This window comes from Schistocerca nitens, chromosome 5 (assembly GCF_023898315.1).
Source record: "Schistocerca nitens isolate TAMUIC-IGC-003100 chromosome 5, iqSchNite1.1, whole genome shotgun sequence".
In the NCBI taxonomy this organism is placed as follows: Eukaryota; Metazoa; Arthropoda; class Insecta; order Orthoptera; family Acrididae; genus Schistocerca; species Schistocerca nitens.
In genome coordinates, this window is record NC_064618.1 from 815,573,353 (window position 1) to 815,597,525 (window position 24,173).

A 24,173-nucleotide genomic window follows, 5' to 3' on the forward strand; every position below is an offset into this window, starting at 1 on the left:
CCAGGAATGTGTGAATAAAGTTTCCCCTTCCTGGGACAATGAATTCACGGTGTTCTTATTTCAATTTCCAGGAGTGTAGATCTTGTCTTTAGAGTGAGGCGTAAGTATCGGAACTTTTAACAAATTTCGAAGATTGGTGTTCAGTTAACTATTCAACCGGATTTACAGGTAATGATTTACAAAATCTTAGGATGTAGGAATATGAACATTAAACCGACGTACACAGAAGATGCACTAAGCTGTATTAAGCCAGTATAAATCATTGTCAAAGAAATAAAGGAAACGTGTTAAGCCTCTACGGGATCTTTCGTTTTTGTGTCTCATTCATCTCCATGCTGATATTACTAATTGTGCAGCCGTTTATTTTGATTTAGTGATATTCTCTTATGATCTAACGGCTTAGTGGAATCCGACTCAATCGTAGTCACTGGCAGCGTCTTCTAGAGACTGCCTCGAAGACAGTTACTTTGATGTTCTGCTCGCGGAAAGTTCTCATACAAATTAAAATCAAAGGAAGGCATAATCGTTCTTATATAAATTCATACGATACCCATAATTTATCTTCAGTTACAACAAATCCATAATTTCCACCTTGCGTGAAAATACAGCTTTTTTCATGTGTCATTTATTAATATACCGTCACTCACATGAGTTATAGATTTTTGCACTTATTGTAGATGCAATGTTGTTGCTTCATTTACACGAGTGGAAAACAAGCAGAACTACACACAAATTTCGCATGTTACAAGTACTGCAGCTGTAAAAGTCAAGAAAATGAAATACACAAAGAAACAAGATAACAATTCACGGAAAACTCAGAAAAGTGAGTTTATACAATCCATGCTGAAATTAATAGAGAGAAATTATGGAACGTTACTGCCTGTTTGGTGGCGGCAAAGAAAGGAGAAGCCTTGTCCACAGAAAATAATGACACTCGCAATAGCTGAGGTCGTGTTCCATATCAAAGCGGAAAGTGGATGTTGGAGAAGCTTGAGTGCAGTTAGTTTAACATCAAAAAAGTTATAGTTACTCGAACTGTTTTATCATCAAAAGGTGTCTTGAACCCGCACAAATTACTTCCACTTCTGTTGAAATCCGAGTTAATTCCCCTTCGTGTCTCGGAGTAAGTTGAGAACTGCCATTTCAAGCACAGCTCCAGCGGACAACCTGACAGCTAGGTACACGAAACGGCCGCTCTAATTTATATTCCGCATCTCCTCCCGCGATGAAAAACCGCCCTGGTAACGGCGGCTGCCTCCGTCAGCATAACAAAGACAAGCCGGATCCGTGAATTTATGGCTCCAAAGTGGAATTTGTCGCCCGGTTGGTCGTGTCGTGGCAGCTCGGCGCGCTCCGCAGCGACACGCCCACACTGTACAAGGCCGGCTAACAGCTCGGCAGAGTTAGTATAGGAACAGCCGGCGGAAACCGCCGCGAGCACGGCCGTTGTTCAGATTTGGGCTCTCAACTTTTACGTCACCAGCAGCCGTGCTCTTGTAAATCGAACCGAGTGCGGTCAGCCGAATAAATGTATAAAATGTCCTCGCTGAACTAAAAATGACTGCTTCGTATGAAATTCCGGAACAGAAACAACAGTATTCTTTAACCCATAAAGTACTAATTATCGCTTCGAAACAATAAAGTTCCGTATTAAATTTTTATTTGTTTCCACACACATGTGTACACTTCAGGTACACACGGAAATCCCCCGCAACAGTACCGCAGCATTAAATGAATTCGCAATTGCGAATGAGGACGGCCATCAGCTATAGAATAGGATGAAGACAATGAAAATTTGTGCCAGACCGCAACTCGAACCTGAATTTGCGCTTGTCACAGGCGGCAGTCTCACCATTTGGCTATCTGCGCATGGCTCACGACCAGACCCAAACTTCCATATGTCGTCAACCATGCGTCTACCACCTTTACTCGTACATCCATTATGCATATTTCCGTTGTAAAAAGTCATTTGCTTCGTATCTGCAAATACGAGGGTCACTTCAAAAGAAATGCACACTATTTTTGTAGAAATACAGTTTTCATTCTGCATGTGTGAAAGTTTTGCAGTGTGTAGATACATCCTTCCTGCTTGTTTCCAAACTTAGTTCAACCTGTTCCCGTGAGTGGCGCCGTCACAGCATGTCTTCAAGATGGCTACGACACCTGATGTTCGTCAGAAGCGATATGCTATCATAGAATTCCCGTGCTGTGAAAACGAGACAGTGGGAAACATCCACAAGAGGTTGAAAAAGGTGTATGGAGATGCTGCCGTCGACCGCAGTACAGTTAGTCGGTGGGCAAGCAGGTTACGTGATGAAAGCGGGCACGGCAATATTGAGGATTGTTCTCGCAGCGGCAGGCCTAGTACTGCACACACTCCAGACAATGTGCAGAGAGTTAACGAATTGGTTACTGCTGACAGACACATCACAGTGAACGAATTGTCACGCTACGATGGGATAGGGGAAGGAAGTGTTTGCAGAAGACTGAAAGTGTTGGCGTTAAAACAGGTTTGTGCCAGGTGGGTTCCCAGGATGTTGACAGTGGCTCACAAAGAAACAAGAAAAACGGTATGCAGCGAACTTTTGGAACGGTACAAGAATTGTGGAGATGAATTTCTTGGAAGAATTCTGACGAGTGATGAAACATGACTCCATCATTTTTCACCAGAGACGAAGAGGCAATCAATGGAGTGGCATGATGCAAATTCATCCAAGAAAAAAAAATTCAAAACCACACCTTCTGCCGGAAAAGTTATGGCTACGGTGTTTTTCGATTCCGAAGGACTCTTGCTTGTGGACATCATGGCAAGTGGAACCACCATAAATTCTGATGCATAGTGCCAGTAGTCTCAGTGTCGTCGTAACTGCCGTCTGCTTCACGTCTGCTGTGCAGCGAGCTACGTTAATTTAAGTATTAACTGTATTTTTATTACTTGTCACTTCTTATTAAGTGTATTTTTGCTTTTAGGAAGCTTTAATTGTCGAGTGCTAGTAATAGCGTTCCATATATTTCGTGTTTGTTTTGAATACACTCAGAGAGAGTGCCTTTAGTCAAACACAGTACAAGTACTGCTAGTGTTTGTTTTCAATACAGTCCAGAGACAGGTAGTGCTATTTTCATTGTTTTCTACAAGAAGTGTCTAGCAACCACAGTTTAGTCAGCAATAAGCCGCCTTTAGTGAATTAGCAGTCTAGTTAAAAGTTGATTAATGCTCTACAGTAAATTGATTTCTTCGGATGGATAGGGTGTGTGACTGCTGTGTACGGACGCAGGAGGAGCTGGCCACTGTTCGCGAACAGCTTAACGTGTTGACGGCCGCGGTCAGCCGTCTTCAGGCTGCTGCCTCGGAGTGTAGTGGCAGTGGGGAGTCTGGTGAGTCGCATGGTACATCCCGGATGTTACATGCTTCACCCACTGTCCCTGCTGTCGAGACATCTTCGCGGGTACCGGGCGCGATTGGGTCACCCTCTCCCCAAGGGGAGTGGCGGGTTCAGCGGCGTTCGCGGCGCACGAGGCGGAGGGTCAATGTGCAGGCTGGCCGTGTGGCATCGCCCGCTCTGCCTGTGAGTAGACATGTGGCCGCTGCTTCAGCAAGGTCCGAGCAGGCACACGGGAGGAGGGGTTTATTAGTTATTGGGAGCTCCAACGTTAGGCGGGTGATGGAGCCCCTTAGGGAAATAGCGGAAAGGTCGGGGAAGAAGGCCAGTGTTCACTCTGTCTGCTTGCCGGGGGGTCTCATCCGAGATGTGCAGGAGGCCCTGCCGGCGGCGATAGAGAGCACTGGGTGCACCCGACTGCAAATTGTTGCTCATGTCGGCACCAATGACTCCTGCCGTCTGGGTTCAGAGGTCATCCTCAGTTCGTACAGGCGGTTGGCGGAATTGGTGAAGGCGGAAAGCCTCGCTCGCGGGGTGGAATCTGAGCTAACTATTTGTAGTATCGTTCCCAGAACCGATCGTGGTCCTCTGGTTTGGAGCCGAGTAGAAGGCTTAAACCAGAGGCTCAGACGATTCTGTGGAGATCTGGGGTGCAAATTTCTCGACCTCCGCTATCGGGTGGAGAAATTTAGGGTCCCCCTGAATAGGTCAGGCGTGCACTACACGCCGGAAGCGGCTACAAGGGTAGCGGAGTACGTGTGGAGTGCACATGGGGATTTTTTAGGTTAGAGAATTCCCTCCCTAGGCCCGACAAGACGCCTCCTGAGACGCGGCAAGGTAGGAGTAGGCACAATGCAACAGGGAAGAACAATATTAATGTGCCAATAGTAAACTGCAGGAGCGTCTATAGAAAGGTCCCAGAACTGCTCTCATTAATAAACGGTCACAATGCCCATATAGTACAAGGGACAGAAAGTTGGCTGAAACCAGACGTAAACAGTAATGAAATCCTAAACTCACATTGGAATGTATACCGCAGAGACAGGCTGGACAGTGAAGGGGGAGGCGTGTTTATAGCGATAAGAAGTGCAATAGTATCGAAGAAAATTGACGGAGATCCGAAATGTGAAATGATTTGGGTGAAGGTCACGCTTAAAGCAGACATGGTAATTAGATGTCTCTATTGGCCCCCTGGCTCAGCAGCTGTTGTGGCTGAGCACCTGAAGGATAGTTTGGAAAATATTTCGAGTAGATTTCCCTACCATGTTATAGTTCTGGGTGGAGATTTTAATTTGCTGGATATAGACTGGGAGACTCAAACGTTCATATCGGGTGGCAGGGACAAAGAATGCAGTGAAATTTTTTTAAGTGCTTTATCTGAAAACTACTTTGAGCAGTTAAACAGAGAACCGACTCGTGGCGATAATATATTAGACCTTCTGGTGACAAACAGACCCAAACTATTTGAAACAGTTAACGCAGAACAGGGAATCAGCGATCATAAAGCGGTTACTGTATCGATGATTTCAGCAGTAAATAGAAATATTAAAAAATGTAGGAAGATGTTTCTGTTTAGCAAAAGTGACAAAAAGCAGATTACAGAGTACCTGACGGCTCGACACAAAAGTTTTTTCTCATGTACAGATAGTGTTGAGGTTCAGTGGACAAAGTTCAAAACCATCGTACAATATGCGTTAGATGAGTACGTGCCAAGCAAGATCGTAAGAGATGGAAAAGAGCCACCGTGGTACAACAACCGAGTTAGAAAACTGCTGCGGAAGCAAAGGGAACTTCACAGCAAACATAAACATAGCCAAAGCCTTGCAGACAAACAAAAATTACACGAAGCGAAATGTAGTGTGAGGAGGGCTATGCGAGAGGCGTTCAATGAATTCGAAAGTAAAGTTCTATGTACTGACGTGGCAGGAAATACTAAGAAATTTTGGTGTTATGTCAAAGCGGTAGGTGGATCAAAACAAAACGTCCAGACACTCTGTGATCAAAATTGTACTGAAACAGAGGATGACAGACTAAAGGCCGAAATACTAAATGACTTTCTCCAAAGCTATTTCACAGAGGAAGACTGCACTGTAGTTCCTTCTCTAGATTGTCGCACAGATGACAAAATGGTAGATAACGAAATAGACGACAGAGGGATAGAAAAACAATTAAAATCGCTCAAAAGAGGAAAGGCCGCTGGACCTGATGGGATACCAGTTCGATTTTACACAGAGTACGCCAAGGAACTAGCCCCCTTCTTGCAGCGGTGTACCATACGTCTCTAGAAGAGCGTAGCGTTCCAAAGGATTGGAAAACGGCACAGGTCATCCCCGTTTTCAAGAGGGGACGTCGAACAGATGTGCAGAACTATAGACCTATATCTCTAACGTCGATCAGTTGTAGAATTTTGGAACACGTATTATGTTCGAGTATAATGACTTTTCTGGAGACTAGAAATCTACTCTGTAGGAATCAGCATGGGTTTCGTAAAAGACGGTTGTGTGAAACCCAGCTCGCGCTATTCACCCACAAGACTCAGAGGGCCATAGACACGGGTTCACAGGTAGGTGCCCTGTTTCTTGACTTCCGCAAGGCGTTCGATACAGTTCCCCATAGTCGTTTAATGAACAAAGTAAGAGCATATGGACTATCAGACCAATTGTGTGATTGTATTGAAGAGTTCCTAGATAACAGAACACAGCATGTCATTCTCAATGGAGAGAAGTCTTCCGAGGTAAGAGTGATTTCAGGTGTGCCGCAGGGGAGTGTCATAGGACCGTTGCTATTCACAATATACATAAATGACCTTGTGGATGACATCGGAAGTTCACTGAGGCTTTTTGCAGATGATGCAGTTGTGTATCGAGATGTTGTAACAATGGAAAATTGTACTGAAATGCAGGAGGATCTGCAGCGAATTGACGCATGGTGCAGGGAATGGCAATTGAATCTCAATGTAGACAAATGTAATGTGCGGCGAATACATAGAAAGATAGATCCCTTATCATTTAGCTACAAAATAGCAGGTCAGTAACTGGAAGCAGTTAATTCCATAAATTATCTGGGAGTACGTATTAGGAGTGATTTAAAATGGAATGATCATATAAAGTTGATCGTCGGTAAAGCAGATGACAGACTGAGAGTCATTGGAAGAATCCTAAGGAAATGAAATCCGAAAACAAAGGAAGTAGGTCACAGTACGCTTATTCGCCCACTGCTTCAATACTGCTCAGCAGTGTGGGATCCGTACCAGATAGGGTTGATAGAAGAGGTAGAGAAGATCCAACGGAGAGCAGCGCGCTTCGTTACAGGATCATTTAGTAATCGCGAAAGCGTTACGGAGATGATAGATAAACTCCAGTGGAAGACTCTGCAGGAGAGACGCTCAGTAGCTCGGTACGGGCTTTTGTTAAAGTTTCGAGATCATACCTTCAGCGAAGAGTCAAGCATTATATTGCTCCCTCCTACGTATATGTCACGAAGAGACCATGAGGATAAAATCAGAGAGATTAGAGCCCACACAGAAGCATACCGACAATCCTTCTTTCCACGAACAATACGAGACTGGAATAGAAGGGAGAGCCGATAGAGGTACTCAAGGTACCCTCCGCCACACACCGTCAGGTGGCTTGCGGATTATGGATGTAGATGTAGATGTACGTGACGACACTGAAGAAACTTCAAGCTGGACTGAGTCATGTTCGACCACATCGGCAAAAGCAGGATGTTTTGCTGTTGCACGACAATGCACGGCCACAAGTCAGTCAAAAACCATGGAAGATATCACAAAACTCGGATGGACAACACTGAAACACCCGCCTTACAGTCCTGACCTGGCTCCATGTGACTATCATCACTTTGGGAAACTGAAAGACTCTCTTTGTGGAACAAGGTTTAAAGATGATGTCTCCGTTGTGCTCGCTGCCAAACAGTGGCTCCAACAGGTTGGTCCAGAATTTTACCGTGCGGGTATACAGGCGCTGGTTCCAAGATGGCGTAAGGCAGTTGATAGGGATGGAAATTATGTGGAGAAATGAAAATATTGTTCCTAAAGTATGTATCTACACGCTGTAAGACTTTCAAACATGTAGAATAAAAGATGGATTTAAAAAAAATAGTGTGCATTTATTTTTGAGTGACTCTTGTAAATACACGCATGAATGTCCAAAGGAAATTTGCATCGTAATTAGAATAACACAAGCACTGCAATTTCATATATATCGTACCATTGAATGTCGGTACAGGAGGCAAAAGGAAACGGCGCAGTCCACTGACAAAGTGAGGTAGCCTGCGGTGATCTGTTTTCTGCACTTGAAGAGGGGCAACGCTACAACAATCCATGCTGAGTTGCTCGAAGTGTAGGGCAACAATACGCCGCCATGTTACATGAAGGAAGGTGGCACAGACGCTCCCACAGCTGTAGGGAGGCTGTATTAATATTTGTTCTCACTTTATTATTCTGTTTTTAATTCATTATACTTGGTAATAAATGTCAGTATATAGAAGTACTACAAATAAATCTATCGGAACACAAATATGTCAATATATCTATTTCATAACAGAGGCTGCTTCGCCTAACGAAACTGAAGACTCGTGTGGTTGCAGAGGGGACTGTCGCCGTGACGGAATGGCTTGCGGATCGGCTTTCGCTTGTGAGGACAGTGAGAAAACATGTTAATTAATTTCTGAGCATATCAATAGCCTGGAAAAAAGGTGCCTCGAAGATAAGGATATACAACATGGGAAGGGAGTGTGTTGTAACTAAAGACTTCTAAGAAAGCCGCGCGGGATTAGCCGAGCGGTCTGTGGCGTTGCAGTCATGGACTGCGCGGCTGGTCCTGGCAGAGGTTCGAGTCCTCCCTCGGGCATAGGTGTGTGTGTTTGTCCTTAGGATAATTTAGGTTAAGTAGTGTGTAAGCTTAGGAACTGACGACCCTAGCGGTTAAGTCCCATATCATTTCACACACAAAAATTTTTTTTTTTTTTACTTCTAAGAAAACATGTAAACATGAGGCGTTAGAGCACAATAGTGAAACCAGAATGTCTGTATGCAAGCTAATGTGTAGCACTGAACTGTAATTTACTCTGAAGCGCCAAAGAAACTGGCATAGGCATACGTATTCAAATACAGAGATAGGTAAACAGGCAGAATACGGTGCTGCGGTCGGCAACGCCTATACAGGGTGTTACAAAAAGGTATGGCCAAACTTTCAGGAAACATTCCTCACACACAAATAAAGGAAATATGTTATGTGAACATGTGTCCGGAAACGCTTAATTTCCATGTTAGAGCTCATTTTAGTTTCATCAGTATGTACTGTACTTTCTCGATTCACAGCCATGATTTCATGCGGGATACTCTACCTGTGCTGCTAGAACATGTGCCTTTACAAGTACGACACAACATGTGGTTCATGCACGATGGAGCTCCTGCACATTTCAGTCGAAGTGTTCGTATACTTCTCAGCAACATATTCGGTGACCGATGGATTGGTAGAGGCGGACCAATTCCATAGCCTCCACGCTCTCCTGACCTCAACCCTCCTGACTTTCATTTATAGGGGCATTTGAAAGCTCTTGTCTACGCAACCCCGGTACCAAATGTAGACTCTTCATGCTCGTATTGTGGACCGCTGTGATACAATACGCCATTCTCCAGGGCTGCATCAGTGCATCAGGGGTTCCATGCGATGGAGGGTGGATGCATGTATCCTCGCTAACGGAGGACATTTGAATATTTCCTGTAACAAAGTGTTTGAGGTCACGCTGGTACGTTCTGTTGCTGTGTGTTTCCATTCCATGATTAATGTGATTTGAAGAGGAGTAATAAAATGAGCTCTAACATGGAAAGTAAGCGTTTCCGGACACATGTCCAAATAACATATTTTCTTTCTTTGTGTGTGAGGAATGTTTCCTGAAAGTTTGGCCGTACCTTTTTGTAACACCCTGTATAATACAACAAGTGTCTGGCGCAGTTGCTAGATTGGTTACTGATGCTACGATGGCAGGTTATCAAGATTTAAGTGACTTTGAACGTGGTGGTATAGTGGTGCACGAGCGATGGGACACAGCATATCCGAGTTAGCGATGAACTGAGGATTTTCCCGTACGGCAATTTCACGTGTGTACCGTGAATATCAGAAATACGGTAAAACATCAAATCCCCGACATCGCTGCGGCCGAGAAAAATCTCGGAAGAACGGTTCCAACGAAGACGGAAGAGTATCGTTCAACGTGACAGAAGTGCAACCCTTCTGCAAATTGCTGCAGATTTCAATTTTGGGCCACCAACAAGTGTCAGCATGCGAACCATTTAACGAAACATCATCGATATGGGCTTTCGGAGCTAACGGCCCACTTTTGTACCTTTGATGACTGCACGACACAAAGCTTTGCACTTCGCCTGGATAGTCAACACCGACATTGAACTGTTCGTCACTCGAAACATGTGCCTGGTCGGACGAGTCTCGTTTCAAATTGTATTGAGTGGATGGACGTGTACTGGTATGGAGACAACCTCATGCATCCATGGATCCTGCATGTCAGCAGGGGACTGTTCATACTGTTGGAGGCTCTGTAATGGTGTGGTGCGTGTGCAGTTGGAGTGATTCGGACTCCTGATAGTCTAAATACGACTCTGACAAGTGACTCGTACGTAAGCATCCTTTCTGATCATCTGCATCCATTCATGTCTATTGTGCATTCCGACGGACTTCGGCTCCAGCAAGACAATGCGACACCCGAAGCGTCCAGAATTGCTAGAGAGTGGCTCCAGGAACACTATTATGAGTTTAAACACTTACGCTGGCAACCAAACTCCCCAGATATGAGCATCATTGAGGATATCTGGGATGCCTTACAACGTGCTGTTCAGAAGAGATCTCCACCTCCTCGTACTGTTACGGATTTATCGACAGCCCTGCAGTTTCATGCTGTCAATTTCCTCCAGCACTACTTCAGACATTAGTCAAGTCCATGCCACGTCGTGTTGCGGCACTTCTGCGTGTTCGCTGGGGCCCTAGACGATATTAGGCACGTGTATCACTTTCTTTGGCTCTGCAGCGTAGATAAAATACAAATACTATAAAGGCAATCACTAACAAAATATTAGGTCCACAAAAAACTATGGAGGGTTGGAAAGTACTTACTAATAATGAAATTTATCGAGACACAGGAAGCATATGAGAAATAGTGAGAAAAATAAGAATGGTAAATTTTGGACATTTATAGCGAATGCAGGACGGTAAATTACCCAAAAAGTTCTTGAAATAATTGTCATAAGAAGTCAACAACAAGTTAGATTCATGTCGTACAAACGAATTTATAAAAATACGACAAAAGCTGAAGAAATAATTGAGAGAGAAATGTATATGGAAGAAGTGCTGAATTAGGAAAGATTCCAAAATAGGAAAGCGAAAAGTCTGGTCTGAAGTGGTCAGAAGACAGGAACGGAAAACATAGTGAACAAATGAAAGCACAGTAGAAGAAACATTCCGGTCCGAGATGGTGGAGTTGGCGGTCGCGTGTGCATAAAGTGTACATGCCTGTGTTTGTGTGTGTGTGTGTGTGTGTGTGTGTGTGCGTCCTTTACTGATGAAGACTGCGGCCGAGAGCTTTACATAAGTGTGTGTTAATTGTGCCTGTCTGCAACTTGACGTATCTTCTTTACGTTAAGTAGCAATCTGTCTTTTCCTACACTGACGATATTCCTACCTGTAGTTTCCATTGTTTGACAGTATATATTGTAACGCCGGAAATGCACATCCTCCTATTTCCATCTATTGTACTATAATTTTTTTTCCTTGTTTTGTTACCTCAAGATATGACATTTCTGTCTCTTTATATATTGTAATTGTTTTACTGTTTGTACATATATATATATATATATATATATATATATATATATATATATATATATATATATATGCATTTATGTTGGTTTGTTTTGTGAATATTATTTGTATTTATACGCTGGGTCTGGCCTAGGGAAAACTATGCTATCGAATGAATACATCGATAGGTCGTGTGGAGAACCAAAGTGTTGAGGATCTTTGGTAGTGTTAACTCTGCCGCGTCGAGCGCGGGCTGAGCAGGGGGAGTCTGGCTGGGGTGGTGCAGTGGAGCAGGTGTGTTGTGTGACGCTCCCGCGAGTTGCCGCGCTTTCGGGGTTTGGCAGCATGTAATTGCGCTCGACTTGCAATGATAGTTTCTGACATGGTGTCGCGGACGGGAAGCATTAGTTGGCGCACATCAAGAGCCCGTTTCGCCTGGTGACCGTGTTGAGAAGAAGGCGCGCCAACATCCAGCTTCTGCAACAGCGACGGCCGACAATGAGTGACTGTCGCCACCTCCTCGATCGACGGCTTCAAACCTTCAATCAACCAGCAAGGAAGACTGGAAGCACGTAAAGTTTTAGAGCTGTATGGCAGACCTCAGCTTTTCAAACTTTTAAAATTGTTGCATCACAAAATTACAGCAACTTAGCGTGAACCTTTGTTGCTCATTGTCCCAATTGCATTGCCAAGCAGGGTCCCTTCCTTTTCCGAAATGAACCCGAGTGTCGTTGAAATTCAAACGCCAGTATTAAAGCAATATTATTCTATTTCACTGCTTTAATTTCAAAGTTCAGTTAAAGTATTCATAGCTGGCTACAATATTTAGATTACACAAGCACAAATTAAGAGTGCGAGTTTTGTTAGCATATTTTAGCTTACCTGTGACTGCAGCTCAGCTTGGTACGTACTAAATTTTACTATTGTTAATTGTTCAGAATCATTTAATTCAAGTTCAAAGTTAAATCTCTTATTTCTAAATTGTGTAGATTCAAGTAGCTTTTGAAATGATTGTTGAGGTAGTCCAAGACTAACCGCATTTTACTGAATTTCAATGTGCTTCAGAAAGAAAGCTCACTATTAACTTCAGTCACTAAATTAACCTTCGATTTTCCGGTTTTATTAATTCTTTTGCTAAATTAAGTCAGAGTGTAGCGAAATTTATTACTTCTGACAAACTTTCAGTTTTCACACTACACGTGTCAACCTCCAGTTGCCACGCTTCTAGTGCTAATTATATGTGTAATAACCTTTCTTTTTCGGTTACTATAGTAATTGTCCTTAGGACTGGCGACCGTAATTTCCCCCAAATCTCAAATACCTAATTACCGCTAGTTAATTGTTAACGTAACGGCCGCACATTTACTTTCTTTATTAACTTTACCCCTTTTCAAAATTAATTTCCATCAGTTTTATTTGCATTTTTCCTTTCATTTAGATGTAACCCTTTCCTCCCTCTTTACCGACAGATTAACTTCGGTGACGATTGCTTTTCCCAAATTTCCATTAGGTACACGCGGTTTAATTTTTCACTGTCATTAAGGTGGATAAGTGAGGGAGAGGTTTCAATATGTAAAAACTCAATAGTAACAATGTAGCGTGCCTCCTTTAAAGCACGTAGGGCTACGTCTGCTCATCCCCACAGTTCATAATACGTTAGCCATCTCACTTTCACAAACAATAAGCTGAATCCACTCACAGACCGTCAGTACGGGTACAGGAACTGCAGCTGCACCCTGAGGCTGCTGAGCGTTGGCCGGAAGTCACGTCATTCGCGTCTGAGGTCTGACCGGCGGCGGCATTAGCAATGCAACGCGCGCAGCTGCCGACGTGTATCCACTCTAGGTAATTACTGCGGACTGATTCCCGCTACTCAGTTTGCGTCAGACTGGATGCTGCACTCCAACAATGAACGTAAACACCGGCGGTACTTTACGGCTGCTTTCACAGAGGCATGGAATAAATAAATAACGTGTGGCGTCCAGCTAACGGGGTAATTACACCGAAAACATGATTCGCCGGCCTCTGCTCACCACATATATCAGATTGGTTTATAGCGTGACATGCCGCGCGTCTTGTTACAAGATACACTTAAACAGCATTTAATTGTGCTACTGTTTTAAGATCATCTCGATTAGTCCTCGCAGTTCCTCCACTGATAACCACTACTGCGTGCTATTTTTTGGTCTATGGGAAGTGGATATGCATTCCGCGTATCTATAATGGAAACAAAATAGTTGTTGTGACTTATGAGGCGCGTAACTGCAGAATCCTAAGGGGAATTTCTAACTGCACTTTAATGATGACGAGGGAAGCAGAATAACGAATAGTAATGACGAAGACGATTAGTATTAGCATTCTAACTAAAACAGGTAGTGTCTTCATAAGTTCCAAAATTGGACTGTTGCATCCAGTTCGCTATAATTAAACGAAGAGGGTTAAAATTAAAAAAAAAAAAAGCAAACGTCCATTGCATCTGATGTTTCCTTCTAATTACTTGTGGACATTTTAACCAACAGTTCTCGCTTGTGTTAAGTGCGAACAGCAAACTGAGGGGAAAGATAGGTGAGTAAAATAGTCTTAATTTGTTAGTGAGTTAGTTTCATTAAATTCTTTGATTTCAACGCTTCAATAGATATTGTAGTCTCATCCCTAAATGATTCTACTCCCATCTGTCCGAAAGAGAAGGAAAACACGGTGATTTTGAAAACATTGGCTCGAACCTGGATGTATGCTCAGATGGTCAAACTTGCTCACGCCAAACATGACACTCTGGTTCACAACCTGGTCTGCCATAATTTTTCATTTGTTACGAGGTATTTGGGAGATTTGTACATCGACCATATGAAATCTTTTTTAGAAATTCGTTTGGGTATCTCTTACTGGCACTCACACATTCAAACTCACACATAAATTATTCAAATCTGTGTAAAAGACGCTACTAGCAAACTATGGTAAGCAACAGAATTAGAAAATTATTTATTCATGTAACGCACAATTGTTTAAAAGCCTGTCTAATTGAAGCCATTTTAGTGGTTTGCTTTCAAACGTGTAAGGTGCACCTTTTCAAAGTGGGTCACTGGAATGAGTGTTGCGTTTGTTTTGGCGTTGCTAATCGCGAAAGAGATGGCACAAAGGCAGCACCAAAGCTAAACGCCTTGGTTCTATCGACGTACCGTCATCAACAGCGGCGCATGTCCGCCCTCCGCTGGATACTGCTAAGATATTTGGAAATTCATCAACGTAGTTGTTGCAAAGTCTGGTGACCGGGAATTTCTCGTGAACAACATTCTTACACCTGTGTGTCAACTACAGGCGATGGAAATGTATTGCACCACCAAGTTTCGAACTAGCTACTTATTGCTTCGCGTGCGCCGCCCTAGTGAGCTTCAGAGGCATCTGAGGCGTAAACGAGGAAGATGAGGACACAAAATAATTTTACGAACAGAAACTGCACATAATAAATCAAGATAATGTGGCGTATCTAAATCGCTTAAAGTCTCTTCTCAAACAGTTTAAGAAGGAAGCTGTGGTACAATATTCCATAACGCTTACCGACTGTCGAAGCAAAGTCGAAAACTACGTTTAGCAACACACCGTTTGATCTCGCTGCGAAGTCCGAGTGCGCAAATTTTTCGTCATCCTGTATAAGGCATATTTATGACAACAGTACAACATTGCCGATTGCTTGATGTTTCCATTGGTACCATAAAACCCTTTTGAAATTGCGTTTTACGATATCTGTACAAAATCCTTATTTCGAATTTTGAAACCAGTTTAATTCACCACCCCCTCTTTCGCCACCACGAACTGAGGATCTATAAGAAGTAAAGACCATAATAGAATAACTGGTCCCAAGGGGTGGCCTACTTATATGGCTACTTCCAAAATCATATCATACACCATATTAATAAAGGGAGCACTTGTACAATACTGAAATTCTACTAAACGATTCTTTTTAAAAGAAACTTTATTCAGTTGATGCCGGAAGTGAAAAGATCATGTTTCCCACATACCACTGTGAACCGAACGCATCAGCTGAATTAATCTTCCTGAAATATAAATCATAATATTAAATCATTCGAAAATATTACAGAAATGCTACATTTAAGAGTAGTTTTAAAATCAACATGAAAATGCCTTGAAGATGTGATACTTTACACACTAGTATTTAATTCTTTTAAATTTCCAAAAAGTACGTTTATTTGTGTTAAAATGACAAATTGGGTGGCCGCTATAACAGTGAACTCAAGTATGTTGCTAACACATTAACACAAATTCAAACAAATTTAGTTTGCAAGGATAAAACTCTTTGAACCTAAATTTAATGTTAATAAAAGTAACGCTAGTCATCAGGCAGCTTACTTATATTGTTAAGTTCATGTTTACACTTCGACTTCGTGGCCTCACAACCCTTAAATTGGTGACGTGAAGTATTTGCATAAATTGGGAAAAAGTGTGAAAACATGTCAGATCTAATTGTTGCTGTTAGCGTATCTTGTAAGTTGTCTACGAATTAAATACTGTGCTATAAAGAAGTGTTGTTACTTATCAGTATTTATATGGTACGTACAAAGAACTGACCACAAATGAACTCTCGGACCAGAAACCTGCAATTTGACAGCATTAATTGAAATTCATCAAAAAACATTGATGGAGTTCACAAGTTGGATTTGTGACACGATTGAATAGGAGCTCAAAGTTTATTTCTGCCGAGACCAAGTATAAGGAACTCACGAAGTCAGACACAACATTGTAAAATGGGCATCATATTTAAACAATTGTTATACTACGTATAGACAAAAATTAAAATGGATTGCGGGACAGATGGAAGTGTCACGAATGTCACCTTTTCAGGAAATGAAATTGTTGTTGTTTTTGTGGTCTTCAGTCCTGAGACTGGTTTGATGCAGCTCTCCATGCTACTCTATCCTGTGCAAGCTTCTTCATCTCCCAGTATCTACTGCAACCTACATCCTTCTGAATCTGCTTAGTGTATTCATCTCTTGGTCTCCCCCTACGAATTTTACCCTCCACGATGCCCTCCAATACTAAATTGGTGATCCCTTGATGCCTCAGAACATGCCCTACCAACCGATCCCTTCTTCTGGTCAAGTTGTGCCACAAACTCCTCTTCTCCCCAATCCTATTCAATACCTCCTCATTAGTTATGTGATCTACCCATCTAATCTTCAGCATTCTTCTGTAGCAACACATTTCGAAAGCTTCTATTCTCTTCTTGTCCAAACTATTTACCGCCCATGTTTCACTTCCATAAATGGCTACACTCCATACAAATACTTTCAGAAATGACTTCCTGACACTTAAATCTATACTCGATGTTAACAAATTTCTCTTCTTCAGAAAAGCTTTCCTTGCCATTGCCAGTCTACATTTTATATCCTCTCTACTTCTACCATCATCAGTTACTTTGCTACCCAAATAGCAAAACACCTTTACTACTTTAAGTGTCTCATTTCCTAATCTAATTCCCTCAGCATCACCCGACTTAATTCGACTACATTCCATTATCCTCGTTTTGCTTTTGTTGATGTTCATCTTATATCCTCCCTTCAAGACACCATCCATTCCGTTCAACTGCTCTTCCAAGTCCTTTGCTGTCTCTGACAGAATTACAATGTCATCGGCGAACCTCAAGGTTTTTATTTCTTCTCCGTGGATTTTAATACCTATTCCGAATTTTTTTTTGTTTCCTTTACTGCTTGCTCAATATACAGATTGAATAACATTGGGGAGAGGCTACAACCCTGTCTTACTCCCTTCCCAACCACTGCTTCCCTTTCATACCCCTCGACTCTTATAACTGCCATCTGGTTTCTGTACAAATTGTAAATAGCCTTTCGCTCCCTGTATTTTACCCCTGCCACCTTTAGAATTTGAAAGAGAGTATTCTAGTCAACATTGTCAAAAGCTTTCTCTAAATCTACAAATGCTAGAAACGTAGGTTTGCCTTTCCTTAATCTTTCTTCTAAGATAAGTCGTAAGGTCAGTATTGCCTCACGTGTTCCAGTATTTCTACGGAATCCCAACTGATCTTCCCCGAGGTCGGCTTCTACTAGTTTTTCCATTCGTCTGTAAAGAATTCGTGTTAGTATTTTGCAGCTGTGGCTTATTAAACTGATTGTTCGGTAATTCTCACATCTGTCAACACCTGCTTTCTTTGGGATTGGAATTATTATAATGAAATTAGATCACTGAAAACGAGGAGTGTAAAGATTTCCTCACCATAAGCACTAACGGAAAAGGACAGGGGTCAAGTCTGACTGGACGCCGGGTTAGCAGCCCTTTATCCCGTTTGCGCAGCCTGAATGGGGTGTGAAGCGGTCGAGTGGTGGCTTTCATTGATCGCAGCCTGTTGACCCGCTCTCTGGAACACTCTTCCTCCCATTGTCGCACGACCTACTGGCTGAGCGGCGGGTTTACAGCGTGTGGGAGGACAGCATATTCACGCACAGTGCGTTTACTTCGAGCACCCTCCGCTACTGCGTCACTCAGTTCAGTTCCCTGAATCGCTCTGAGCGTTGATGCACACTGCAAAATATAAAATGTGAAAGGCAAATTTTGCAACACGACACACGTCCGTAATCCTTGAAGACTACACGGAATCGCAAAAGAAACTGGTATAGGCATGTGTATTCAAATACAGAGATATGTAAACAGGTAGAATGCGGCGATGCGGTCGCCAACTCCTATATAAGACAACAAGTGTCTGGCACAGTTGTTAGATCAGTTACTGCTGCTACAATTGCAGGTTGTCAAAATTTAAGTGAGTTTGAAAGTGGTGTTATAATCGGCACACGAGCGATGGGACACAGCAATTCAGAGGTAGCGATGAAGTGAGGATTTTCCCGTAAGACCATTTTACGAAATTACCGTGAATATCAGGAATCGGTTAAAACATTAGATCTCCGTAATCGCTGCGGTAGGCAAAATATCCTGCAAGAATGGGACCAACGACGACTGAAGAGAATTGTTCAACGTGACAGAAGTGCTACCCTTCCGCAAATTGCTGCAGATTTCACTGCTGGGGCATCAACAGGTTCAAAATGGCTCTGAGCACTACGGGACTTAACTACTTAGGTCATCAGTCTCCTAGAACTTAGAACTACGTAAACCTCACTAAGCTAAGGACATCACACACAGCCATGCCTGAGGCAGGATTCTAAACTGCGACCGTAGCAGTTACGCGATTCGGGACTGAAGCGCCCAGAACCGCTTGACCACAGCGACCGGCCGTCAGCTAGTGTCAGGGTGCGAACCATTCAACTAAACACCATCGATATAGGCTTTCCGAGCCGAAGGCCAACTCGTGTACCCTTGATGACGACACGACAAAAACTTTATACCTCGCCTGTGCCAGTGAACTCCAACATTGGACTGTTGATGACTGGAAACATATTGCCTGGTCGGACGATTCTCGTTTCAAACTGTATCGAGCTGATAAACGTGTACGGGTATGGATACAAACTCATGAATCCATGGACACTGCATGTCAGCAGAGGACTGTTCAAGCTGGTGGTGGCTCTGTAACAGATGGGGCGTGATATGGGACCATCGATATGTGTAGATACGACTCTGAAAGGTGACACTTATGTAAGCATCCTCTTTGTTCACCTGCATACATTCGTGTCCATTGCGCACGCCCACGAACTTGGGCAATTCCAGCAGGACAATGCGACACCCTAGACGACCAGAATTGCTACAGAGTGGCTCCAGGAGAAAACTCTTCTGAGCTTAAACATCTCCGCTGCCCACCGAACTCCCTTGGCATGAACGTTAACGAGCACATCTGGGATGCCTTGTAACGTGCTGTTCAGAAGATATTTTCACCTCCTCCTACTCTTACGGATTTGTGGAAAGTGCTGCAGTATTGAAGGTGTCAATTCCTTCCAGCACTACTCCATACATTAGTCGAGTCCATTCCACGTCGTGGTGCGGCACTTCTGTGTGCTCGCTGGCGGGCAACACGATATTAACCACGTGTACCAGTTTCTTTGGGTCTTCAGTGTACGAGGTGCACTCAAGTTCTAAGGCCTCCGATTTTTTTTCTCCGGACTGGAAAGAGACAGAAACATGCCCATTGTTTTAAAATGAGGCCGCGTTCATTGTCAATACGTCCCAGAGATAGCAGCACCGTACGGCAGATGGAATTTTACCGCCAGCGGCGAGAATGAGAACTGTTTTTGTGGTGTCACCGCCAGACACCACACTTGCTAGGTGGTAGCCTTTAAATCGGCCGCGGTCCATTAGTATACGTCGGACCCGCGTGTCGCCACTGTCAGTAATTGCAGACCGAGCGCCACCACACGGCAGGTCTAGAGAGACGTCCTGGCACCCGCCCCAGTTGTACAGCAGACTTTGCAAGGAACGCATCACTGACAAAGACGCTCTCCTTTGCCGAGACGATAGTTAGCATAGCCTTCAGCTACATTTGCTACGACCTAGCAATGCGCCGTATTCAATTGCTAATTAATATTATGAAGCATGTATCATCAAGAGCGATGTTCTACAAATGTGGATTAAAGTTAAGTATTCCAGCAGCTACGTACTTTTCTTTATAGCATTCATTACGTATCCTGTTTCAGACCTCACGCCAGCCTGCGTGAGTTTAAGCGCGTGCATTTCGGCTTCCTCTCATTGTGTCTAGGCTGTCTTGTCTAGACACAACAGTTTTAAATACTTAAAATGGCGACGTTTTCCTTACTTGAACAGCATGCAGTCATTCGTTTTCTGAATTTGCGTGGTGTGAAACCAATTGAAATTCATCGACAGTTGAAGGAGACATGTGGTGATGGAGTTATGGATGTGTCGAAAGTGCGTTCGTGGGTGCGACAGTTTAATGAAGGCAGAACATCGTGTGACAACAAACCGAAACAACCTCGGGCTCGCACAAGCCAGTCTGACGACATGATCGAGAAAGTGGAGATAATGGTTTTGGGGGATCGCCGAATGACTTGAACAGATCGCCTCCAGAGTTGGCATTTCTGTGGGCTCTGTGCACACAATCCTGCATGACGACCTGAAAATGCGAAAAGTGTCATCCAGGTGGGTGCCACGAATGCTGACGGACGACCACATGGCTGCCCGTGTGGCATGTTGCCGAGCAATGTTGACGCGCAACGACAGCATGAATGGGACTTTCTTTTCGTCGGTTGTGACAATAGATGAGACGTGGATGCCATTTTTCAATCCAGAAAAAAAGCGCCAGTCAGCTCAATGGAAGCACAGAGATTCACCGCCACCAAAAAAATTTCGGGTAACCGCCAGTGCTGAAAAAATGGTGGTGTCCATGCTCTGGGACAGCGAGGGCGTAATCCTTACCAATTGCGTTCCAAAGGGCACTACGGTAACAGGTGCATCCGACGAAAATGTTTTGAAGAACAAATTCCTTCCTGCACTGCAACAAAAACGTCCGGGAAGGGCTGCGTGTGTGCTGTTTCACCAAGACAACGCACCCGCAAATCGAGCTAACTTTACGCAACAGTTTCTTCGTGATAACAACTTTGAAGTGATTCCTCATGCTCCCTATTCACCTGACCTGGCTCCTAGTGTTTTTTGGCTTTTTCCAACAATGAAAGACACTCTCCGTGGCCGCACATTCACCAGCCGTGCTGCTATAGCCTCAGCGATTTTCCAGTGGTCAAAAAAGACTCCTAAAGAAGCCTTCGCCGCTCCCATGGAATCATAGCGTTAGCGTTGTGAAAAATGTGTACGTCTGCAGGGCGATTACGTCGAGAAGTAACGCCAGTTTCATCGACTTCGGGTGAGTAGTTAATTAGGAAAAAAATCGGAGGCCTTAGAACTTGAATGCACCTCGTGATTGTTTCGTACACAGTAACTGCTTTCACAAGAATTTTCTAGTTAGAAGATGAAAGGTACTGAGTGACCGAGGCGCGGATTTGTACCGTCGAAGAACTGAACGACAGGTAGGATGTTCCGCCCGTGGACTGTGTTAAAAAACAGTGAATGTGTCACGTCGAAGTTTTGTGCAGTATTCCATAGAACATACTGTACCTGCCATAATATTACGTAACTTACTTTCCAAAGCCTCGTTTTTAATAAATGAATGTCGTTTGAGAAGGCTTCAATTGAACACTGTGTGCTGTAGATTATATTACCTTTAGGTGAAAAGTGTCGATCGGCGATGAAGAAGGGTCCCTGCCGGGTGACGATCTCGTGCACGATGATGGCGAAGCTGTAGACGTCGCCCTTCTGCGTTCCCTCCGGCGGCCGCTGCGGCATCCTCAGCAGCTCCGGCGCCGTCCACAGCTGACCTGTCGCCGCAACAAGCACACACGTACACATACACGCCTCGCGTACCGTGCCGGAGTAACACATAGATCATTAGGCTCTCCTAGAGTGCTATTCCTTCCGGTAAGTACAGGGCCGCTATTATTAGACTTTCGCTACTTGAGCCAGCGTAGACGGAAAACCTTTTACCTTACGAGTACCTGACTTTATAGGGATGACGTTCAGATAGTGCGCTGCACGATTTGCATTGCTAGCAGTGCTTCATGACTTGCTGTTAGACGCCGGTACTGGTACGGAGACGTGTGGTTGAAACAAGACCATCAGTGTGCATAGCAGTGGGAGAAAATCAACAGCGGTCTGAACAAGGTAAGCAGGGCCTTACTCGCAAAGCTGTTTCTTTTTTTTTTTTTTTCAAAGTAACAGCAGTAGTGCTAAATAACAAAGCATCAGGAGAAGACCAAATCACCGCAGAATTATGGAAAAATGCAGGAGAAAATCTTATTGCAAAACTCAAATAAATTATACATGAAAGGTGGGTTCAGAAAAGGTCGATCTTGCGTAGAACAGATACTTAACTTGAAAAACTCAATGAAATATTTACATACTACATCAAACAAAAGTTATGTCATCATCACGTTTGTCGACTTTAAAAAAGCATATGACAGTATAGACCGAGAATCCCTTTTTGAAGTATTAGCAGAATTTGGACTAGATCAAAAGACAACAAACATCATAAAAGAAACACTCACGGAGACCAAATGCAAAGTAAAATTTATGGGAGAATTGAGCACAGAATTTGAAATAGACACAGGAGTACGACAAGGGGATGTACTGTCCCCAGTGCTCTTCAATTGTACTCTTGAAAAAGTTGTTAAAGAATGGAAAAAAGCAGGTGCACCAGCACACAGACTGGGACCAAGACATAAGGGCATAGAATTAGACTGTTTAGCATTTGCTGATGACATGGCACTGATCGCACAAGACATTACTGATGCACAGAAACAGCTAGAATTATTACAAGAACAGGCAGCTAAAATAGGATTACAAATTTCATTTGAAAAAACTAAATTTATGACTGACGTCAAAGATGCACCTTCTGATCTCAAAATTGGTAATAACTACATCTCTCGAGTAAAAGAATTTAAATATTTAGGTGAATGGATTGCAGAAAATTGTAATGAAAAGAAATGTGTCAGATCATGAGTCCAGAAAATGGAGACGGCGTTTCAGTTAACAAAAAACATTTACAACAAAAAGAGTCTCTCGTGGAACTGCAAAATACGACACTACACAACAGTTATTAGACCCGAAGCTCTCTACGCATCTGAGACAATAAACCTTCAACACAGAACACTAAAAGAGGAATTAGAAATGAAAGAACGTAAGATAATGAGGAAAATCCTAGGACCAAGAACTAAAGATGGGGCACATTATCCAAAACCCAATGCAGAAATATATAAAAATATCTCCAAAATAACAGACACAATGCGCATGAGAAGAATCCAATTCATGGGGCACTTAGAAAGAATGGACTCAAACAGGTTAACGTACAAAACCCATACATTTTTAAAGAAGAAAACTACAAGACTGAACTGGTACAAACAGACGGAAAAAGACCTGAGAGAATTAGGGTCTCCAAATCTACATGATAGAAATGAAATCAGAAAAATCACAAACACACGGGGTTTTGAGGAAGAAGAGAGAAAAACTAACCGACATACATGGTCTACGCAACGAAAGCTAGCCCATTCGTTGTTTATGAAGGAATACTGGGCGAAAAGGAAGGCCAACAAATGTTGATTATGCGTGGTCCTAAGTGATCCATCCGCGAAGAAGAAAGCAGTAGTGCTGCTGCAGTTCGCCAGTATCCACGTGTTAAAGGAATACGGAGATTTCCTACTTCTTTACGGGGGCTGAAGAACGTGATTCGGTCGTTCGTATGAACTGTCGGTTTGCGAATTGCTCCTGCGGCAGGCCCACGGCCAATTGTGCCACATATTGTTGAAGAAGTTGCTGTTGCCATGTCTGAGCATTCTGGACGCAATGTGTGATCTTTAAGCAGTACACGAACTGCGTCACGACAGCTCAACATTCCATGGTCTACCATTCGAAAAGCGCAGCGAGAAGTTGTGGAATGGTGTCGTTAGTGCTGGTCCTGGCTGTCGTGTATGCGGATGGTCGTCACATTGAGCAACGTTTGTAGCCTCCAACGTAAATATGGTACGCAGTTAGCAATGTTACCCCCTCATGCGGAAATTGTGTTTCATCCAATGGTTCATTCGATATTTCTCGTCCGCATGACCCTATAAAGTTATCACAAAGTTTCATTGTCCTACGATGACTCGTTTTTCATGGGGTCCTCTCAACTAACGGAAGTTTAATTATAACCACCCTGCTTAGGGCAACGAGAAAATTTGTCTGCCTGATACGGACAAGGTATGGTGTTGATATTTATGACATTTGGAATACCTCCTGAAATATGACGAGGTGCTAGCTTTCAAAGGCACACGCACGTTAATGAAAAAGCTATTCTTATTTCCAAGGACGTCATATCTCTATTCAAAAGTATACTTTAAAAGAAAGTTATAAAATAAGTGAGATTTTGATGTCGTTTGTGATGAGTAACATATTAGAAAGGTAGGTAGTGCTATGTAGTCAAACTCCTAGAAAAGCGAGGAAAGCCATTAGA

General features: G+C 43.2%; 1 protein-coding gene across 2 annotated transcripts in view; it reads right to left on the bottom strand.

Annotated features, from left to right (window-relative positions):
* Positions 1 to 24,173, bottom strand: part of LOC126259294 (atrial natriuretic peptide receptor 1-like) — a 1,315,450-nt gene that overhangs the window by 159,170 nt on the left and 1,132,107 nt on the right. For both annotated transcript variants that reach the window (XM_049955955.1, XM_049955954.1), the window contains exon 13: positions 21,352 to 21,507. In XM_049955955.1, coding sequence (XP_049811912.1) covers positions 21,352 to 21,507 — 156 coding nt within the window. The remainder of the gene's footprint in view (positions 1 to 21,351; positions 21,508 to 24,173) is intronic.